Source organism: Diplotaxodon limnothrissa, linkage group LG9 (assembly GCF_057381915.1).
Source record: "Diplotaxodon limnothrissa isolate DT_005_m linkage group LG9, D_limnothrissa_male_GT1.1, whole genome shotgun sequence".
Classification (NCBI taxonomy): Eukaryota; Metazoa; Chordata; class Actinopteri; order Cichliformes; family Cichlidae; genus Diplotaxodon; species Diplotaxodon limnothrissa.
The window spans coordinates 17,064,902-17,088,697 of NC_140604.1; the positions used below are offsets into that span (position 1 = coordinate 17,064,902).

The window sequence follows — 23,796 nt, forward strand, 5'->3', positions numbered from 1 at the left end:
TCTTTGTTGTTTGCTGTCTCCTCTGTTTGTTTTTTTTGTTTGTTTGTTTTTTTTTTCTCCATACAGGTGACCCAGGAGTTCTTTTTTTTTTTTCTCTCTCTCTTCCCCCCCCTTCTCACCGTCTCTTCTCCCCTTTGGTTTTCTTTCTTTCTCTCCCCCTCTTTCTCTCATTCATTCCCCCTGTCCTATTTATTAAAAAAAAAAAAAAAAAAAAAAAAAAATGACAAAGGATGAACTGAAGCTCTGCCATCACGTAATGTCGCATACTGCTGTTTCTGATGTCATTTAGAAAAAAAAAACAAAAAAAAAAAAAGAAAATTGTCGACTTAAGGGTATATTGCACAGGAGAATGAATGCTGGATTAAAGGTATAAATAGGTCATTAAGAGATAAATTAGGGAATACGTAGTCAATGCTCACTTTGTGCTTGAACTCTTGAGAAGCACTGGAGCTCATTTCTGCTTTGTATTCCACAGACTCCTTTGCATTCAGTTTGATAACACTGTCGCTAGAAAGCCATTACAAGAGTGTAAACATTGCCAGGAGAACACTGCCTTTTGTTATTATTAAATATTGAAGATAATTGCTCTTGACTTAGAAATGTGTATTTTCAGAACATTCTGTCAAGACCTAAAGTCCATTTAAAAGCTGTAGGGATTATTCTATTCATGTGCTTTAGTGGATGTACCAGCCTTTGAAAATCACAGGAGCATAAATATGTCTCCTTTGGCTCACGCTGCCTCTCCACTTCAGTCACGTCAGTGTGTCAGTTTGTTCTTGTTGTGCTTTACTAAATCTTATTAATTCGGGGTTTTGTTTTACTTCTTTTTTTTTTTTTGGTTTTTTTGTCCATAAAATGGACATAAACAAAAACAAATAGATATTTATTGCATAGTGTTTTGACTCTGGCTTGGTAAACTTTAAGCCAGGGTCAAAACACAATGCCCTTGCATAATATCCTGAGGCTTCTATAACTTGGTACTGAAAAGGATACTAAAAGAATTACATACAAAGATGCAGCAGGGATAGACTCCACGCCCTGGTGATTTTGAATTGGATAACCAGAAAATAGATGGATGGATTGGTGTACGCTTGACCAGTATCGCTCAGTGATGGTGGTTGTGTATTGTCATCTGTGGGTCTAAAGGAGCTTCCAAGAGTTTTGTTTTGTTTTTTTAATCTCCTAATCACATTATCAAGATTGTGTTGGAAAAATGATGCAAACTTGAGGAACCAACTTTAAAAGAGTTTATTTATGTCGTCTTATTTTAGTTATTTTTTGTATGACCGGAGGAATTCCCTCAGGTTTGGTATCAATTAATTAAAATTTTGCTGATCTCCTCTTTATGAAATGTCTGTTCCTTGTGCAACTCTGGACCGCTTCACATGTTCCTGCAGATTTTAGATTTTTCTAGCCACTTACCCTTGTGCATTTGCAATTTCACCTCAATGAACATCTAGAGCAAACAGTGTGTGAGACTAACCCCTTAATGTCACGATTCTAGAATAATCACTGGTAATAAAAGCTCCAGGACTCTGACACCAGACTTGTTTCTTTTCTTGTTTTTCTTTTTTAATTTGTTTTCCATGAATGAATGTGGAGGCTAAGCCTAAAGGTGGCACACAAGGTCAGGAACTGACCATGAGCATCATTATTTCTTCCAAATACAGAGTTGTGCACAGGGAATTCATCCCCTGAGGTCAGATTGTTAAAACAGGGTACAGCTGTAATGTCCTAAGGCATCTGGGAAGAGCACAACATGCGGTGTGGGCCATTGTTTACCATAGCAGAAGGCAATGAAAATACAAGAGCTTTTCGGCCTTGCCGAAACAATCTTTCCATGCCACCTGCTGTACTCACCAGATTAGGCTCCCTGCAAGTTTGTCCTCTTCCTCAATGTGGCATTAAAGTTGAAGAATTGCTGTCTTGTCACATTGGGTGAGATCCAGCAAGCTTCTCAAATGTGCAAGTGGTCAGGACAGGACTAAATAAGAATTATCTAAAAGTAGCAGCAGCACAGAGAATGGTAAAGGGATGGAAAACAAGACTACCTATTAAAAACAGATGCAGTTTTGATTTTTGTGATTTGACCTCATATATTTTTGTTTTGTTTTAATGTTTCTTACGAGCCATTTAAATTTATGCAATTTAGGTAAGTTAAGTAAATACTTAAAGTTTTATAATTCTTTATTATACATTAAAAGTATTCTACACACAAAATAGGAAACGAAGAACAAAATTAGTACAGAATGGCACTTTTAGAGATTTTAGGTTGTTGATAAACACGTTGCTGTGGCGTAGTGTTAATGAAATACTGAAATGTTAGATTAGTGTTTAACAAATTAGTGTTTATTTCTTTATGCTTTGTTTCCAAGACTTTCTTGTAATGTTTATAATTTTTTAAAGTGATCTTGACCAATAGTTCTCTAGGCTCAAGAAATAGGAAAAGGCTTTCCAAAGAGACAAGGGAAACAGGAAGAATAGACTGAGGTAAGGACAGAGGCTCAATGGTGACCTCCTTTTACACGGGAGAGGTTCTGTCATGGTTTGGGCCTGTCTTTCAGCCTGTGATGTTGGGGGTCTTGTCAGAATTGATGGAATCAATGAAAACATATACTTTCAGATTTTGATCTTCCATGCAGAAGATTTGACTGGCAATGGTGTCATTTCTCAACACAACAATGGTTCTAAACAAACATACCTGGATAGAAAAAAACGAACAAACATGAAATATAAAGGTGGTCGTACCAAATATTTACTTCAAGCTTGGTAGAACTGGGAGACTTGTAGAATTGGACAAACTCTGGGTTTTGCCTTATTCAATGTATTTCTATGTATGAATGCACAATAAATAAATTGCTGTTCTTATTCACCTTTTTACTGGCAAAATAAAAGTGAGGGGTGCGTTCAGACTTTTGGCCATGTGAAGAGTGATTGTCATTTATGCTCAAGTCTGTTTAGCATTTTGAATTTCCTAGAATACAATAAGATATTAGCATTTCAAAAACTTTCTGACATCTCAATGTAAAGAACAGTGTGTAGATATCCTTATCCTGACAACACTGACATCTCTAACAGAGGGTTTCGCTGTGGGTTTGTACTGCACATTCCAAATGTATACATAACATCAAATGCAATCTTGTTTTTCTTTCAATAGATACTTCTTGGACAGAAAAGAGGAAGGTATAAATTATTTCAGAGTCGACGAATACAGTGGAGTTATATATACAACACTGCCCCTGGACAGGGAAGATATGCCTTGGCACAACATCACTGTTATGGCCTCGGAGGTTGGTAGGTATCCAGGTTGCTTTCCGTATACAAAATGTTTACAAGAGTAAGTAAATGTAATGCCACTGGTACATCTGTTTACTCTTATGTGAATGTTCATGAGTGGGTAGTGGTGATACCAGCTGTGCTTCATCTTAACAAAGCTTATATGAAGTAACAACTTGCCTTTTCTTGTAGCCCTACAATTTCAGGTAGTTAATTAAACTTTAATTTTACAGTTATAGTATTTAACAAAGTGGATTTTTTTTGTTTTATAAATCCATAAAAATTAAATGTACTGTTTGTTAAATGTAAATAAGCAAATTGGGAGATGCACTGCACATAATGAACTGAACAGTCATAAACACTTGAAAATGCTGTAATGCATTCGGTTGAAAGAGGCACTCAAGAGATTGATCAATCTTTCCACTCTTGTTTTGTTTTGCCTCAAGCTAATAAGAGACATTATAAATCAGAATCACATTCAAACTATGGTTGAGTTCTGTGTCATGACAGCAAGATGATTCAAAAAGCAGAAATTACAAAATAGGTGTGTGCTGTAGTTCTACCCCGAGTTTGTTTTTTTCTTAAATGCTCTCCCACCAGATAACAAGACACCCTGCGGGGATCATATACTCAGACAGAGGGTAAAATTGGAGTCCAAATCAATATCACCAAAATAAAAGGTTCCAAAAGGAATGAGCACATGAATCTGCACTGAACAGTTTCCATTTATCTACTGAGCAAAAAATGCATGTAGATAATCATATTTGAAGGTGCATCAGTACAGTGTATGTTAATGGACACTTTCATTGCTGCAGATTTGTAGCAGTTATTTAATTTTCTATATTAAATGTTTGGAATACAAACAAATATACTTGTTCTACCCAGGTCTACCCAGGTCTTCGATTGAAAACTAGTTAATAAAATCATATTATGGCTCACAGGTGTACCAACTTCTAAATATATAAAATCTTATATTCCTCTTATTTTGAAATACAGACCATAAATGTGTGTTATTTGAGCTATGCTGCAAAAATCTAATGTAATTTGAATGGTAAATAAAAAGGGAAAATATTTTTCTAATCATTATTAAGAAAACTGCTTAAAGTCACGTAATTAAAGTTTTGTAGTTAACCAAAAAAGGTGTGCAGTCTGTGGACTGTTTATATTTTATCCACGTTTAACTCAGTGCACCAAGATGCCTAAATGGGATTATTAACAGCAATACAAAAATAATCAACAGATTTAAACAGTCCAGTGTAAGTAATGGAATTAACAGTCTGAAGACTTGAGAAAACAACAGTGAAGGATAATATTTGCATATTGATTAGAATGTGCAGTATAATTTTTTCTTATAATTAACTAAAAAAATCAAATTAGTCTCAATTGTTTCAGTGTCCTTTCCTGCAGTGAAAATTAATTAAATCAATACATGCCCCTCTAACTCCAATTACTATCAGGTAACTTGGATAATTTGTAATCACAATTAGGCAAATCTCTTGCCAGGCGAGTGGGATTCTGAATGCTAATGTTTCTTTTAACTTCTCTTTAGTATTCAAGGATACAGTTACATGCCAAGACACTGTCAAAAGGCAGAATGATAAATTTTTACCTCTTTGAATGAGCAAGGACACAGTGTCATCGAGACAAAGCACCAAACAGTTCACTGCGAACCATCCTGTAGAGATTTTATCCTGAAAAGGCGTGGGAATAGATGGACTGTCCAAACTGAGAAAGTGAATTAGAGGATGAACGTATGATAAAATAACATTTTAGTGTTTGGGGGTTTAAATTGGTAGTTTATGGTGGAAATATTGTCTTGGAATACCATTGGTGCAAAGTCAAATCTTCAATTAGTGGTGAAAAAAATGCTGCACAAGATAAAGTAAGTAAAGATGCAGGAGCATTCATTTAAATCAAAGACATGAACACCTGCGTTAACTTTGTGTGTGTGTATATATATATATATATATATATATATATATATATATATATATATATATATCTATATATATATATATATATATATATATATCTTTTTCTTTCACTGAAGGTTCTGCTGAGGAAGCATGCTATTTTTCAGCACTGTTCTGGTACACTCATAATGTAAAACATACTCGCACCTGGAAGCTACAAAACAACTCTTCTGTCAGTGACAGAGGGGCTGCAGGCTGCTGAGGTTAACTAGATTGCTCAAGGGCCCTTGCTGTGGGGCCAGAGAAAAATTACATGTGACCTGTATACTCCCAGTCATAAGAGTAGCTCAATCTGCCATTTTCAGACACTTGCATTATAACAGTACATTTAGCCCTGCTTTTTTTTTTTTTTTTTTTTTTTTTGCTTAGTACTGATGCTGTTTCAGGTGGTCTTCGTAGGTCATAAAAGCCTTTTTCTTAGACAATGTTGCAGTCTTGGACCTGTAACATCCTGTAAATACTAATGTTCTTCACATTACACAGATAGTAAAAAAATGTTTCACTAAATTGACTTTAAAAATTAACCATTGAGTATATTTTTTTAATCTTTCAAAGTGAATATTTTGCATGTAAGATGGGTTATGTATTATAACCAAGAACTACAACTGAAAAAAATGCCATGATTATATCAATTTTAATAAACAAAGTTGATTTGTGCAGCATTGCACCCCTCAGTGCTTTTATAAGGACAAACCGACAGACAAAACCCATAAACAATCTAACAGGAAGAGCACACCATGCCCTAGTTTGAAATGTTGAATGTTTCACTTTGCTATTAAGGTTCACGCTTGGCTTTTATCTTTTTTGTCTCTTTTTCTTTTCTTTCTCTGCTTCAGACAATCCCAGCCTTCTCAGTCACGTTCCTGTAACTGTTCAGGTCCTCGATGTGAATGACAATCCACCAGAAATAGCAACAGATGAGGAAGTTATTGTCTGTGAGAGCTCAAGACCGGGACAGGTAAGTGTCAGGGACTCGCCTAGAAAAACACAAAAACACCTATTTCCGTTTTTTGGTTTTTTTCCCTCTACATCTCTGACTTCAAACATTAAAACATTCCTTCAAGTCAAAAACACCTCAGAAGTAAAGTGTTGAGCGCTGTCCATTAAGCACAGTCATTTCCCTGGCTACATGAATTCTGCACCGAACTGTTGTTTCCCTCAGCAGTTCGGGTTGCTCACCGAGAGCTGAGCAATAAGAGACTGCGAAGGCACTGGAGAGAGCTGCTTAATCATCCCTCATTCAAAATGAGTATCTCAGCAGCAAACCATGACAGCTCTAAATCGAAGCTCATTCCAATTTGCGCTCAGTAGTCTTTGATTCATTCAAATTAAGAAGGTTTTTGAGATACAGCGCGATCAGCAGCATGGAAAATGGCTGAAAGGCTGGTTCGGCAAAGGATGATGAAGTAAAGACTAGGAAGACACAACTAAATACATTTTTAATAGTTTTGAGCTGTTGGAAGAAAAGTTTGAAGAAAAGTTCGAATGAAAGTTTGTATTAAATTTGTATTAAGGTTACATTGTTGCCTGAGGGTTCTTGGCTCAGGGGATTAACTGGTAAGTATTATAATGCACCGAATGAGACAGCAGGATACCACTATTCAGAAGACAATGCATTTAAAAACTGAGCTTCTCATTAATGTTTTAGAATATGTTTGTATTTCTTTTTAATACCACAGCAATTAGATTTTTTTCTTTTTAATTTGTTGGAAGATGACAATCAAAATTTTGACACAATACCTCTTGCCAATAAAGAAGTAACATTTTATCACACCTATATTTAGTTATATATATAAGTTATATTTAGTGGTACACACTAAATGGTTGGGAACTGGTTCTTATATAGTTCTTTTTTACTAACTGAGCACGTTTTTGCCTTTTACGGTACATTTAAGTTTAAGCTGATTTTTTTAAAGCTTGAGGTGTCCCATGGTTAGAATAAAAAAATGAGTTACTGTTACAGCAATACTGGCCAATTGCTAAAGGAGTAAAAATGCTTGACTTTTGTATAAGTGACCTCGTGTGTTTAACACATTTATTAGACCAATAACAAAACACAAATATTTTAGAAACATGTTGAAAATTAAAAATTACATTCAGCTATTAAGACACTTGTTTTCTGTTTAGGGATTATAGCAATAATAATTGAAAATGTAATAATGTTCTTTACTATTTTTTGGCTTTTTTTGTAAAACTGTATATTTGAAAATCCATGAATGGCAACAATAATTACATCTTAGCATTAGAAATGTAATTTAAATTAAAGAGCTTGCACATACTGGTGGATTAATCATTACATAAACATGAAGCACGAGTTTAGTAATTAGAAGTACTTTTAATTTAGTGCAGCTGTGGCATAAACCTTACATTAGGTGGTGGTCAAGCAGTGTACATGTACAACTTTTAAAAGTAGGGATGATAACACTTTTCAAGATGGGCTGTTTAGTTTTATAGGTGACTCTTTCAATGCAACAAATTCAGTGTGAATTCTCACTTCAGCAGTCACTGGGCTGTTCTGGTGTATAATTTGACATTGTGACATGTAGGATTTATTTATTTATTTACACTAAACTAATTTACTAATTAGATCAAAGACCACTGGGCATGTTCAGCCCAAAAGATGCCTACAATAAGAGCTGATTGTCACTATCTGCCAAACAATGGATTAATGGAAGACAAATTTGCACCCGCTATCAAACCATGCAGACATTTTCATGCTGACAGCAAATTGTATAGCTCCATCTTGTTTGCAAACATCCCACTGAGTTTTAAGAATGATCTTTTTAGCATGTGTCTGTTTTTTCTCACACTGATTAAAACGACAACAATTAGAACTTAGCTTTTGAGCCCTTAGAAGAAAGAGAGCTCTGCTCCACTCAGCCACTCTGTCAAGCATGACATCCACATAAGTACAAATAGACACAAAGGACAGAGGCTTGAGCAAGTGCACCAGGAGAAGAAGAAAAAAAATGCCTGACAGTACATTTAAACTTTTTCTCGGTGACAGAGGGTATCAGGTCATTGTTTTCTCTCCTCACAATCTCTCCTCGCTCTCACTATGTCTTTTACCAATTAAGCGTAGTAATCTGACAGAAGTGGCAGTAAGGTTGCCCCGAGAGCACGTCTTTCATTGTTAGATTCCAGCTCCCCCTTGCACAAGCCAAAAGCTCTCAGATGCAAGTGTCACAACTAGATAGTCTCCTTCGAGCACCGCACACAAGTAAAGAAAAAATAGTTACATGAGCATTTGGCTGGAGGTCAGAGGCACTATTGACTGTGACTAATTATGATCAACAAATCACAAGACATGCTAGAGAAACTAAATCAGCTCCTTGTCCTCTGTGCAATCAGAGTTAGTGTGTGGCAGATAATTAAATGTTGCAGGTGTCGTCGCTGGAACGTGATTTATCCTTTGTCTTGTGAACAACAGGTGATCCAGACTGTCACAGCAGTGGATAAGGATGACTTTGCCAACGGACAGCGGTTTTCCTTTGCTTCACCAAGCCAGCTACCAGTTAATCCCAACTTTACCCTTAAGGACAATGAAGGTAATCAAAGTGATCAATATGTTTGTTTGCATTCCTTATGAGTTTTGCACTCTGCCTACAGAGATATCCTCGTTGCTCACGCTTTGAGATCCAATAAGCTGCACTGATATTCCAGCACCTTGGAGGTGCAATAAAAATATTCTCTCTGTCAGCTGGGTATGGTAAGCATCTGAAGACTCAAATGCTGCCAGTAGTACCTACTGCGAGTCAGGTTTGCATGAAACATAAGCATCATAGAGGGTTGGCATGTTTGAGCATTGTGTTGTCAAATGGATTACCTGCTCAGGCACTCTCTTTCCACCTCATGTGTGCATTATTTTGTTCCAGCCCAGAGCCAACAGTGGGTGTTTCCATGGCAACAATTTCAGTCTTAGGGGAATACCTAGCCCTGGGTTGGTCTGCAATCACAGGGCTTTTAAAAGCTCTCAGCCTGAAGATCTCACAGTTTCCCACTGAGAAGAGGAGTTCACAGCACTCCAGAAGAATCTCTGAGCCAGAGAGGGGCATAAAAACAGAGAGGAAGGTAGTATGAGAGAGATCAAAAAAATCAATGTGATAACCAGAGATGAGTCTGTTTAGCCCTTGGTCCAGTTACTTCCCACCACAATTCCCTTGCCTACTTCAACTACATTAAAGTGCAGAGGGAAGTTTTGCTGCATTCATGTAAGTGGCACTCAAAGACATCCCTCACTCCCTGCCCACCTCCACACCTAAGGGGTACATAAATCAAACAGGGCAAAGATCGACTTTAGCACTGCTCCAAAAAACATTTCAGTGGATACACAGTATAAGTAGTTAATTTGGCTCCTGTTTTTTTTTAGCAGTTTTACACATGACATGCATACAGAGCAGCTCTGCAGTCAGCTATTGAACCTCCAGATAGTGGTGTGGTGCAAGAGTTTTTCAGAGGAAGCCAGAAAGTTTGAGTTTGCTATAAATCCTACAACTGTTTTAGATATGTCGGTGTGTGTGTGTGTGTGTGTGTGTGTGGGTGTAACTGTCCTGGAAAAACACTTGTTAAATATAGTTCTTATTTTTGTCACTTTAAAGGGTATGAAGACATACACCTCCACTGTCACAAAAACATCTCTTGCTGATTTGCCATATGCTGTGTTGAAGTGACCATATTTAGCGTTTTTGGGTTTTACCTTAGGGTGTTACATTCCTTTTTTGTGCACATTAAAAGCCTGCCAGGTAATAAAGCCCAACGTTTTCGGCAAAGGGAGAAAGCAGTGCAGACAAACTGCCTGCAGGGCTTCATTAGGAGTATATAATTTTCTTCTTCCAAATGTTGTGAGCAAACAAGTTTTCCTGGCTTCACTCTTGGCATCTGAGTTACTGAAATGCGCAGTGGATTAATTTTATTTTTGATGGCACTCTTCAGTGTTGGCACCTTGTGCGGTTAATGTGGTTAAAGTATAAGCTGAAATTTTATGCCCATACCTAAACAAAATTGAAAGAAAGTGATCTAGAACTACAACAGAACTATATAGGTTCTGCTTTGGGCCATGTTGCTTCTCTCTACAGAGTTTTATGACATGTGGCTTGGTTGTTTAGTAGTCTTGTTGTCACGGTCTGGCTGGCAGACCGTGGGGATGTGGGGAAAGGAGGACCCAGGCGCGGTGCTCTATGTATAAACCGTGTGTTTATTTACAGAGTGGAACAAAAACAACAATAAATCCCCGTGTTCTCCCAGACTCCCGTGTCGTGTCTCTGCGTGAATAGTTCGTGTCTCTGTGCTCTCCGCTCCCGTGTCAGCACCCCCCGGTGCTCGCTGCTCTTCGTGCCTTCCACGCTCCTCCTGCGGGAAACAATAGACGCAGCCGTCAGGACACAAATAACTGCGGGCATACACTTACACACATTAACTCAATTCAATGGGACGACTAACGTGGAGTCTCAAGGAATGATCCCGCGTCGGTGGGAGCTCCAAGACTCTCTTAAGTAGCTCCCCCGACGAGGCCTGATCAGCAGCAGGTGTGTGGCTTCGGGTGTGGCCAGTCCCCTTGCAGGGCCACACCCTCCAGGCCTGACGCCGCCTATAAACAAGTGCTCAGCCACCCACACACACATATACACAAGCACAGGGAAGGGGGAGCAACACCAAAATACACAGCAATAAGAATAATAATAATATAATACATGACTGCTCAGGGATCCTGGGTCGCCCAGTCCCAGGACCCTGACAGTACCCCCCCTCTAAGGGTCGGCTCCCGACGACCCCAAAACCAAAACAAAAAACAGCACAACCAACCCAGGGCGGGCGGCGGGGGGAACCAGGACGGAGGGCCAGAACCAAAACAAGCAAAAACAACAAAACCACAAACCGACCCAGTCCACAGTCTCAGAGTCAGGCCGCGCATCCCGCAGCGGTGCAAAAAGAAAACGAAAAGACGCCACAAACAGTCACAGGCGGCCCATCAACACAACAAGAGAGTTCAGGGGGCCTACCTCGAGCCCAACGGCGGTGACGTAGCAGCTCCGGCGGACGGCCCCGGGTCCGGCAGCAGCAGCAAAACAGTTCAGGGGGCCTGCCACGGGTCCGGTGGCGGCGGCGCTGCTCCTCCGGCGGCCTGCCACGGGTCCGGTGGCGGCGGAACGGTTCTGGTGGCCTGCCACGGGTCCGATGGCAACGTCGCTGCTCCGGTGAGCAACAGCGAGGCGTGGCAACAGGTCCATGACGCGCCGATCGCTGACGTGGACGCACCGGACGTGGACGGCGAGGAGGCCGCGCTAGACGTGGAGGTCCCTCCGGTCCGCTGACCTCCTCGGCCGGCAGCGAGAGCTCCTCCTCGGCCGGCAGCGAGAGCTCCTCCTCGGCCGGCAGCGAGAGCTCCTCCTCCGGCTCGCTGAGCTCCTCAGCTGGCAGAGCGGGCTCCTCCGGCTCGCCGAGCTCCTGCTCGGGCATGCTGAGCTCCACAGCTGGCGATGCGGGCTCCTCCGGCTCACTGAGCTCCTGCTCGGGCATGCCGAGCTCCTCCGGCTCGCTGAGCTCCTCAGCTGGCGGTGCGGGCTCCTCCGGCTCGCTGAGCTCCTGCTCGGGCATGCTGAGCTCCTCCGGCTCGCTGAGCTCCTCAGCTGGCGGTGCGGGCTCCTCCGGCTCGCTGAGCTCCTCAGCTGGCGGTGCGGGCTCCTCCGGCTCGCCGAGCTCCTGCTCGGGCATGCTGAGCTCCACAGCTGGCGATGCGGACTCCTCCGGCTCACTGAGCTCCTGCTCGGGCATGCTGAGCTCCTCCGGCTCGCTGAGCTCCTCAGCTGGCGGTGCGGGCTCCTCCGGCTCGCTGAGCTCCTGCTCGGGCATGCTGAGCTCCTCCGGCTCGCTGAGCTCCTCAGCTGGCGGTGCGGGCTCCTCCGGCTCGCTGAGCTCCTGCTCGGGCATGCTGAGCTCCTGCTGCAGCTGGACGAAGTCTGAGGTCTCCCGAGCTTGCACTACCCCCCGGGCTTTACGCAGGGTGCAAAGGCAGGCGGAAACTCCCCTGAGCTGGCCGAGGTAGGGGTTTCCCTCCAGGAGTGCCTCGATGGCGTTTAACCCCACCACTCTTGCCCTTGTGTTGGTGGTGTGAGTTACCCAGTCCATCAAGCGTTGGACGCGGGTGAGGTCGCCCTCTCCGGACAAGGCCGCTGGAGTGGGCAGTGGAATGGAGGCTGCCGCTGGTGGAGAAGATGGCTGAGGGATGACTGCATGCGGATGAGATGACGACAGCGCCACAACCGCAGATGGTGAAGCAGCGAGTGGTGTGAAGACCTCTGACCGAGGTGATGTTACCTGCGCTGTCAGCTCGTCCACTGCAGACACAAACACAGATGGTGAGGGAAATGGAAAATTGTCCGTACTACTCACCACAGCCGGCTCTTGAGATGACCGTGGATGTGGCTGCGGTGAGGAACGCTGGCGGCGCGAACGTCGTTTCCGTGTAGACGTCGGGGCCGGCGTCTCAGGCTGTGAATCCACCAGCTGTCCGGGCCGGTGAGCAGCCTGAGGAGGAGAGTGGAGGTGGAGGGTGGAAAGTAAGAAGTCCAAGACGACAGGATTAAGGTCGTCAACCAGCCAGGGAAATCTAAGAAGCGTCTCCTGCAGCCGCCTCTCCACGGCGCGACGCAAACCTTCCGCGGGCTTCTCCCACCATAACTCACAGAGTCTGTAAACCCTGTCCATAACCTCCCTCCTGAGCCTCTCCTCAGAGACCGCTGGGTCCATGCGTGGCGGGATCATTCTGTCACGGTCTGGCTGGCAGACCGTGGGGATGTGGGGAAAGGAGGACCCAGGCGCGGTGCTCTATGTATAAACCGTGTGTTTATTTACAGAGTGGAACAAAAACAACAATAAATCCCCGTGTTCTCCCAGACTCCCGTGTCGTGTCTCTGCGTGAATAGTTCGTGTCTCTGTGCTCTCCGCTCCCGTGTCAGCACCCCCCGGTGCTCGCTGCTCTTCGTGCCTTCCACGCTCCTCCTGCGGGAAACAATAGACGCAGCCGTCAGGACACAAATAACCGCGGGCATACACTTACACACATTAACTCAATTCAATGGGACGACTAACGTGGAGTCTCAAGGAATGATCCCGCGTCGGTGGGAGCTCCAAGACTCTCTTAAGTAGCTCCCCCGACGAGGCCTGATCAGCAGCAGGTGTGTGGCTTCGGGTGTGGCCAGTCCCCTTGCAGGGCCACACCCTCCAGGCCTGACGCCGCCTATAAACAAGTGCTCAGCCACCCACACACACATATACACAAGCACAGGGAAGGGGGAGCAACACCAAAATACACAGCAATAAGAATAATAATAATATAATACATGACTGCTCAGGGATCCTGGGTCGCCCAGTCCCAGGACCCTGACACTTGTGTTTGGGCCAGTTCCTGTTTGGAACAAAGGATTAAACTTAGCTCTTGGAGTTGTACTAAACATGCACTGATTACAAAATGTTCTTGGCTGATTTCAAATATACTCTTAGTGTGACTTGCCTATACCAATTTCGCTGATTTCAGTTTTATTTCTAAGAAACAGTAACTGACAGCATATATGAACAAAACTCAACTTTTTCTCTGTGGAAACTTTTTCATAACAAAGACATTATTAAAATTAACAATTTCCCCCAAATAACTTACAGGATCCTCTCTCACTCTCACAACTGACAATATATTGTTATCCTACTGAAAAGCAACATAAATAAGGATCTGAAAATGAATTGCTGTACACCTGCCTTTAACTGACATATTTTACTTTACCGATCAAAAGCAGGTGCATCAGATTTATACAACAAAAACCAGATTCTGTCACACATCATTTTCCAATATGTTTATAACTTCACCAGGTAACAGGACATTGACCCTTTCTCTTCACTTTTTATTCTAAATGCTTCAAAGCTAAGTTCTTCTCTTGACTCTAGAATTTTTATTCGTGGCAGCTTTCATCTTTTACTGTTCGCTGCTGGCTTGTGGCTGATTCTGAGCTCTCGATAGCTTTAGTGTTAGCCACTTTTCCTTTGTTAGCTTGATTAAACTGTCCATGTGCATTTGCAAACTTTGTTTCTTCGTTCACTTTCGTGCTAACAGCGTAGCATGGAGCTGTGAGGGTTTGTGCGACTGTTTACCTCTGTCACAGTGCACATTTTCCATGTATTGGGTCGCTTGTATGAAAGGATGACCAGCCAAGTCACTAATCCGAGCTTTAAACACTGGAAATCAGTTGAGTCTGGTCAATTGATGTTCCTGAGATGCACCTGGGAGACAGAGGAGAAAGGACACTTGCCAAAGGAGCTATTATTAAATTTCTTTGTGGAAGTGTTTTTGTCTTGAGTGTATTACCTGGAATATGCCAAACACAGTGGGAGGGTGTCTCTTTAAACAACTCATTATTATTAATATTGTTATTGTTAACATTATTTATTAATGCAAAGCTAAGAAAAGGGACAACATCAAGCTGTCACAGTGAGACAGTAATTCTTTGCTTTGCTCTTTGCTTTTCTTTGTTTTTTTTATTGTGACAGGGGTATTTTATGGTTTTGAACTTTAGAAATAAAATGATGCTCTTCACAGCAGACAGTATCAAAGTGTAAATGCATAGTGAGGTGAAAGGGGCAGTCAACATTTTCTTTGGTGCCTGCTTCACTGTAAAAGTTTAATCCAGTGATTTACAGACCTTTGGTCCTGGCAGCTTTCTGTGTAGGGATAAAAGCTCCTTATAGGGTATAACAGGGTAAATTGGTTTCACGTTACAGATAAGAGTGATTCAAAGCCCTTCTTGGATCTGAGTCTTTTGAAAGATCTGCTTGTATTAGGGAAACCAGGGCATCTTCCTGGAGCCAGGTGTTAGAGGCTAGTGCTTCATGGGTAATGCATGCCTGTGACTATTAAGATTGGCGAGGACTGCATCATTCAAGTTTTTAAAGATTTTGAAAATCTACACGTCCAGTCCACATACCCATCATTTGAAAATATTTCTCACTCTTGCAAAATGATTCTTTCAAAAGTTCTTAGATTTATTATAACAGAACCGTCTGCAGTAAAATATTCCCAAAGCATTAAATAAAAGGAGCTCTTCATTCTTGAAGGATCGATGGCAAGAGTTAGGGTTTTTTTTCATGCTGTTTGAGTAATAGTGCTTTTCATTTTAGATTTCGTTGAGATTTGAGTGCATACCAACTCAGAGGCTCTTGGTTTTTGACATAGTAGATCTTTTATATAATCCCATAAAGGATCACCCAATTATGTGTTATGGCATGGAAAGAGTTTTTTAGAGATACATTATACTAAAAGGAAGAAAATCACATTACACGTTATACAATAATCATAATTTGTAACTTTCAAACCTCCTAGTATTTCCCCATTATGTTAGCATAGAAGTACTAATGACTATCTTAACTCAAGATGTGCAGTTGTCCAGATGAAGGATTGACACCTCCAAGTTCTCTCGGAAGCACATGTGCTTCTATTCCCACATAGCATTGAGCTTACCATTTGGCACTTTCTGATCTTTTAATTCGCTTGCCTACTCATTTATACTACAATTCCTTGTCCACTTAGAATGATTCATATCACCTTTTATTCTAAAGCTGTCTCTCATCTGCATAAATCGCTCTCTGAAATGTTAAGCTGCTGGACTCAGAATTCATGTGGTTTCAGTTCGCTCAAATATTAGAGCCTACATGTGCTGCACTCAGAAAATGGTGTAAAAAACATATGCGTAGCTTTTTGCTTGCGCTCTGTGTTAGAAGGTATCTGCCTGCTCACGATATGAGTGAGAGTGAGAGCGAGGCACAGTGAGCCATACTGTTGACTCCACTGTCTGATAATTAAAGTAAGCGCTTCACACTCAAAGCAGCTTCTTTCATTTCTGTTGTAGCAGACCAACAGTTGGTAGCAGCTCTCTGCCAAGGCCTAATACCCCCCTCTGTTGTTGTGCAACTGATGAAAATCCCTCTCAGTCACTCACACGGCTAACTCTCTCGTGACCTCCTTTCTGTCTCAGTTACCATTTGCACAATGGATCGCCATGAAACGTGAATTATGGTGGCTTTGTGCCCAGATTTTTGTGTGAGAAAAACAGGTTCAGCTGGACTCACTGATATATTTTTAACTAATTAACCAATTAGAATCCACCCTTTCATTCCTGATATTTAGTATTCACTTGAAAAGAAGATGACAGCTAAAGTTCTGTGTGTGTTTTGGGTTTTTTTTTCCATCAAGCTATTTCTTTACTTCACCATATCACATCTAATATCATGTTACTGCTAGTGCGCTTCCTGCAGAGATGTGCAACAGCACTGGCTCTGTTTCACAAAATCACATCAGCAAAGAGGTTGAGTGAGGATTTTTAGCTAAAAAGGAAAACACAGATTTAGTCTTAAAATTAGATCAGTGCCTTCTGCTTGCAGTGGAGCTGAAGCCAGGACACCTGAAATACTGAGCTGTCATGCAGACGTGTTGATGCAGCTGAAGTGGTGGATGCACTACAATAACTGCAGGTCAAACTCCTACAGCGTATTAGGCACCATTAAAGCTGAAAAGCAAGGGGATGCTTCTGCTCAGCTGCTCTGGGAAAGCACTTTGTGACAAACCTATTCTGTTAAAAGCCCTTTAAATATAATCAACTTGACTGTGCCTACATTACAATGACTGAAAATTGAATGCCTCTTTGATCTTGTTATCTTTCACATTGTGATGGCATTTTCTTCTAAAAAGGCAATTAAACTAAGGCTATCATCTCTGAATAAGCCACATACGTAAATAGATCAATCGATTTCTGAAAGCATCTTCTTCCACTATACAGAAGCCGTTATAATATTTCAGTTAATCAGCCGTTCTGAAAGTAACGCTGTCACGCCACAGCAATATGGGACGTTTAATTAGCTTTTATGTCATTCACACTTCACTTGCAATTGGTGTCACGCTGCTAGATTCCCAAGCACCTAGTATCTGCTGAAACAGCATTGTTTGTGTAGACCTGTCATGTGCTGCTTTGTCAAAACCTATAGCAAACAACTAAACGCTGTCACAAACTCACACTGAAAGATTTGATTAGTTTTCCTTTTATTCATTTGAAGTTCAATTGGTTTTCTAAATGATCAGTCGTAACATTTTCTTGGCTTTGCCCTTGTGTCTGTGAGTTTTTTGTTTTGTTTTTTTCATCTATATTTTCTTAACTCTCCTAACTACTTCCATTCTTTTATTTCGAAGGCTGATCCCTCAGGTTTTTAATTCCTCATGTTCTTCTCTTCCCAACCTCACCAGTGTCTGTTTAAGGTTATCTGTGTCTTATCGCTCTTCTCCCCAGTGTGTAGTTTCTCTGTGTGTCTTTCCTACTGTAGGTCTTTGTCAAGCACTTGTGCACCCTTTGTGTGTTTCCTGAGTTAGTCTTTTTCCCCTGTTGAAAATTTGCTTTTTCCTTGTGGATTTCTTTCCCCCTGCTGCAGGCTCTTTTGTTGTTTCACAATGTTGAGATTAGAGTTCCTTTTAGTCATACCTCCTGCCAGTCAGTCTAGCTTTTTTGTCTGCAACTGGGTCCATTTTTTAAACTTAACACAAAATCACGGGGGCAAAAACTCATATGCATAAGCTTATGTTATCATGAAAGGCCACAGCAGTCACGTTTTATAATTGAACAAATGTGATGCAGTAACAAAGAGGTGCACAACGGCATCCTGCAAAAGTAAAAAGATGAACCCATAATTAACTAAACATGCAAAACACAACCCTTCATCACACATGATAACCGTAAACTCAAACACAAACTGCTATCTGTTGTCACTGAACATATTGTCATAAATTAAGTTGAGTCCCATTAATCTTTGTTCAATATAATGAGGAGTCATGTGAAACAATGGAAAGAAGTGTTGATTGTGCATGAAATGTCTTATATTTTCTCAAGAAAGATATGTTAGGGCACAGTCGCATAAGCCTAGACACAAGTCGATGATCCCCCTGGATGACTGGATGACAAAGAGGGCAGTGCAGCAAATCCTCCTTGCGATTACTTGGAATTCCTCTGCAAAATTCCCATGGTCGCCCATAGTTTGGAAGATGCCAACCTGTCTGAAAACACTTGCCTTTTATTCTCCAAACTACAGTGAAACTTCAAAAAGTGCAATACAAAGTGGATACAGAACAATCACCTCCAAAATAAATGTTTGTAGTTACCTACAACTTTTACTTTGAAAGCAAGCCTTGTCCATTTTCACTGGACTTCACTGTCACTCAGCGAGTAGTCTGCCAGTGTCATCCTTGCGAACCACGGGTTACTTTGGTAACCTGCTACCAATCAAAAAGAGGCTTTTAGTGCACCATTGTATACCTCTTATCAATCAATGTCATTTCCACTCACCAATCAGTCATACAAAGCACATTTTTCCTTTACAACACTTTCCCCTGACTTAGTCTCCAGGCCTGTGTGAATGGGACTTTGAAATCAATTTCACAACAACTGACAGAAACCTTGCACTTAGTTGTCAAACAAGCATTTTCCCCTTACAACCAGTGGCTATCAGAAGGTCACAAAGATGTCTCTAGGAGCGTGTGATTGAAATCTAACCTAACCTATATATTTAGTCTGATTAGTCTCATTGTACAGTTTCTCAACCCAGTAACCTTTAGCAACATCGAAGTTTACCGGAAGCCCACACACACGGACCAGTACCTCCTCTTTGACTCCCATCACCCTTTGGAACACAAACTTGGAGTAATTAGGACCCTACACCACCGGGCAGAACATGTTCCCTCTAAGCCTGAAGGAAAAAAGAAGGAACACACACATGTAAAGGAAGCACTCAAAACGTGCGGCTATCCTAAATGGGCGTTCTTAAAGTCAGCAAAGAGGCACAGAAAAGAAGACCAGACACCAGCGAGGGGGTTTACAACACCAACTCTCTGCCATCTATAATCCAGTTTTGAGATCCCTTCCCAGACGCCTTAACGCCCACTCACATCCTGGCCCATCTGACCTCAGGAATTCGCATGATAAGGTGGGGCCAGGTTTCACAATGAACACACCCGAAACTCTGGCTGATTGGGACCCACACCCAGTTTCACACCTTGGCTCAGGCGATTAGAGGATCATCAGGGGGTCCTTTTGTCCCTCTGTGGGGGGTCACTCCCACTAGGTTTATATCTGGGACTCTCCACCATTTGACCTTAGAACTGAAGAAGCTTCTCGGATGAGAGGTGAAACGTCTTCAAGCAACTTAAAGAAGTCCAGACGCTTTTCTTTGCAAGCTCCTTTGACTACGATGACCTGGATGACTGAGAACCTTCACAGACAGTAGTTTGGTTGTTAAACTGCTTGCCAGCAGACATTAACCTGGTTAGCTTGAGCTACACTACATGAAAATCCTCACAGTTTTAGTATTTTCATATAGTACGCCAGAGCATATAAGCCCTCCCACAATATTAAATATTTGGTAGCATTATAGTTTCACAGTGAATTATAACCTTAATTGAATTGGCAGAAAACTGTGTTTCTGCATTATTCACTCAATTTCAAGTGACCTTATTTTCTCTGATAAAAGCTTATTTGGAAAAAAGAAAAAGCACCTATTTTGTTTAAATAGGTCATAAGACATTGTGCTTATGATGTGCTACCATACCACATTAAAAAAGTTATTTTTTCTGCCTTTCTTTGGAAACTAGCCAGTGTCATTCATCTGTGATAAATGATACAGTCTCAGCATCCAAAGTAAAAGAAGTTTCAGCAGCATTGAGTGATTTATAAGGTGACACAGGGATTGGTGCCTTGTGCCAAAATTGTCCGATTTGATTCCTCGCCTTACACTTTGACACACTTCTTTACTGAACCTTATCAGAAAGTGTTTTTAATACTCTTTGATATTGTAAATTAAACTGTTATCTGAGTCTCATATTATTGTCTTATGAATTAACTGTGAGATTGTAGCCACAAATTCAATATACTGACACATCATACTTACCCTTAAATTAATTAATAAAAGTATTGCTGAGTCTGTAACACCTAAATAAACATATTTTCTTATTGTTTGTATGTATAAGCCTGTACAAACATCTGCAATGACTGTAATCATTAACTTTAAGTACCCACGTTTGCTCTGTGACCCAGAATATATTTTTCCCAAAATAGTGGAACTATAGAACAATGTTAAATTTCAAGTGGCAGCTAAGAAGAAAGTTCGTGCTGAATCCCATCAGCGGCACCTACACACACCCACCAAAGTTCACAAGGAATCCAAGTAAGTGCATGTGTAGGCAAGTGTGAAGTCTGCAGAGATGTGGTTGCGTCGCATGTGTCTATTGTTGGTTTATTTTAGCTCTGTTTTATTTTTTCAGGCACACTTCATATGTTCTATAGAGCATCAGAACAAGGATTCCCTATTCACACTATGAACATTACCAATAGGAAAATACAACCCTGAGCACACAATTGAGTTCATAATTGACTCATTATTGAGTAAAGACATTGCCATTAACTATCCTGATCATCTCTGCATGTCTACCAAACTTATTTGATAGGTCTTTATAATAACCATGATTAATAAACTGCAACATTGTAGTGAATTAAACTGCAGTTTTCATCTGTTTGAATAGAGAGCAGTTTCACTCTCTTTTATTTTGTTATTAATCATTATTAACCCTTAGATGTCAAACACAACATCTCTCACAGAACAACAGCACAAATGGTGACCTTGGTACAAACTGACACTGGCAATTTCTAAACAATTACAAGTGCATCATAAAATACTGTGTGTGTGTATTGATACCATCAGAATGTCATGGCAGCAGTGTCATAACTAATGATTAATATTAATGCTGTTATTTGTCATTTCATGGTTAAGAGCAAAATAAGGCAATAATAAAGTTTAAATAACTGGCTATTTAAATTTTATCATAACCACATTTTATGAAACTTACTTTTTTCTGCTGTAAAATTTCTGATGCACTGTATAATAAATGCCTTATCTCAAAAAAGGAGAGACTGGAATGAATAAGTGGCACAAAAGTTATGTAAGTGATAACCAACATCATGCTAATGCTTCTGGTAAAGTAAAAAAAAAAAATAGGCCATTTTAAAACCCAGTGTAAGGAGGCTTTCACCATGCTGTAGCAGACACCAGAAAAAAAGGAGCATTTTTTCTAGTGATTGCCAAAATATAACTTTCCTAATACTTTCCTAAAAACCAGATCTTCTCTCATTTGCTGTTTGATTACCTGTCATGTACTGCAAGAAATGCCACATGGTATTGGAGACGCCACATGGTTAAACTGAGACTTTACGAAAGAGTACTGTGTTTCCTCTCACGTGGATTCAGTGTGCTTGCAGATGGCCCTTCTCGCTGCAGTATTAATCAATAAGCACAGAGCTCTCCTCCACCCACCTGTGATGACAGGAGGTTTAATGTGAAATTAGCATGACATAATTGATGCGAACTTCCTCGCTGTGGTCTGTACAAGGACCTATGCTGCTGTGGAACTGTGCTTCAAAGTGCACAAGCTCTGTTGGAGAACATCACTTACACAGAGCTTGTTTGTCTCTGTGTGCTTTAGCCTCCTTCTCCATCCTCAATACTCCTTCCTTTGGCTCACACATACATACATTCCTCCTCCATTCATCCCCATGCATCGCCCTCTTCTGCTCTCATCTTCCACCTCCCCATCTTTCTCTCTTGTTATTTGCATCTCTCACACTGCACTCTCTCAAAACCCCCACCCATCTGCTTGCTGATACAGTGATACTGCGAGTCTGACTTAATAAAGCTTGAAGTACGTGTTGTCATTCCAACTGTCGATCATTATAATTATTCATAGATGGAGCAGAGATTGGAGTGGGAGGCGAGGTCTCTGAGCAGCAGAGCGATAGTACAGCATGGCGGAGGTGTTTTCACTGAGTGCAGAGAAAAGGTTGCCCTTGTGCACGATTCAGCATTTTTGAAACCTGAAATACTTCACGAATATGTATCAGCATGCAATGTGTCATCTGCTAGTTTCTGGGTAGCCAGTCATGTGAGGCCCAAGTTATTCATCCAGGTAGCTGATTCACCCATGCTTATAGCTAAAATGAACAGGGATGGCAAAGCTGGTTCTGTTCAAGGATAGTACTTTGATACATCATCATCATTATCTTTATGTTACTATACACCTACATGTCTTACGTCCAGTTATGTGCAATACCTTAAAAGTCCTGCTTATGCTGCTGTCCTAGTGTTCATGTTACATCTGTTAACGTTTCCAGATTTTGCACACCGATGCACGTTTGTCTTCAAATTCATAAATCTACCGCCAAATATTAAGATTTGCACTAGTATGTATCGCACTTAAGTTGTTACTTAAACCTGCAATGCATCTCTTACACTGGAAGAGGGGAAATTCCTTTTCCAAATCGAATATACAATACAACTATCCAGTTTTATGTGTAGCTCATATTTTAAATATGTATTTGTCGTAATGCACACACCTATACCAGCAGCAGCTAAGTTGTCATTAATATCCCAAAGGAATTAAAAATAAAAGATCTCTAAAGCTTGGTGAAGCTGCAGCATATAATTATATATCTGCATAATAATCTGCAACTGATGCCACCTCAAAACCCTCTGTTCCCATTAAAAATCTATTAATGGAATTTACTAATAAGGCACTGTGTCAATTTTGCAGATTAAAGGCGTAGACACAAGTATTTATGCAGCTGGCCGTTTTGGGAGTTTCCTTTTTGGAGCTCAAAATCTTGGAAGGAGAGTTTTCCAATTGGTCATGCAAACCTGATTTACTATCCTTTGTTGTAGGCAGTTTACGGCAATTTTATTGTTTTTGGAATGCCAGAGGCATCAAAACAAGTGTTTTATTGGCATGGGTGAATCCCGTCCTGTTGCTCTTCACTTAGTCATCCTGAATGTTTGAAAACCAAGCCTCGCATATGAATCTTTATCAGAGCTTCCAGTATTATCCAGAGAATTACTTTTTAAACCCTCAAGATCACACACAGCTCAAATACAATTTCTTTGAGAAGAATTTGCTCTCTATCAAATTCATATTGAATTTCCTTCAATTACCTTTCATTGATCTGAATTGCTAAACTCTTCCAGTGGAGAAATACACCAAGTAAACCTGAGCTTACATTATATTGTATATGTATTTTTCTTATTAGATGACTTGCTTTCTCAGTGGTTCTTCTTATATTTTGGCCCACTACTTTGATGGTGTTGACTCATTGAAAGTAAACTTTGTTTAAAGATGATTGTACTCTTGGAAGATGTTGTTTGAATTTTTGTGTCCTGCTAATTTACTTTGCTTTGTAAATCCAGCCCTTAGATTTTATATATCTGTAATTTCATTATTAAAATAAATATTTGCTACTATACTCCCCAGTCTGTCCAATAGATGTGGTGAGTGCACACGATTATAAAATGGTACATTCAGGGTAAAGGTTAGTAAAATATTAATGTAATTTCCAAAGATGATTTTTCAGTGATTTTGTGTGTCTTGTCATTTGCTTCAGTTTTATTGCTCAGCCTTGCTATAGAACCTACTAGAAGTCTACCTCATTTC

At 40.8% G+C, this 23,796-nt stretch overlaps 2 protein-coding genes across 2 annotated transcripts in view; one reads left to right on the plus strand and one right to left on the minus strand.

The window, feature by feature from the left end:
* LOC146625385 (cadherin-18) overlaps positions 1 to 23,796 on the plus strand; it is a 76,442-nt gene that overhangs the window by 43,722 nt on the left and 8,924 nt on the right. Inside the window, exons 7-9 of the mRNA XM_085362032.1 lie at positions 3,158 to 3,294; positions 6,086 to 6,207; positions 8,680 to 8,797. Of these exons, the coding sequence (XP_085218158.1) occupies positions 3,158 to 3,294; positions 6,086 to 6,207; positions 8,680 to 8,797 (377 nt within the window). The remainder of the gene's footprint in view (positions 1 to 3,157; positions 3,295 to 6,085; positions 6,208 to 8,679; positions 8,798 to 23,796) is intronic.
* Positions 11,067 to 13,013, minus strand: LOC146625386 (uncharacterized). Its single transcript, XM_085362033.1, has one exon. The coding sequence runs from the start codon at positions 13,008 to 13,010 to the stop codon at positions 11,148 to 11,150; it is 1,863 nt and encodes a 620-aa protein (XP_085218159.1). The 5' UTR covers positions 13,011 to 13,013; the 3' UTR covers positions 11,067 to 11,147.

Excerpts from the sequence above, each read along its gene's own strand:
- LOC146625386 (XM_085362033.1), bottom strand. The coding sequence starts at position 13,010 with ATGATCCCGCCACGCATGGACCCAGCGGTCTCTGAGGAGAGGCTCAGG.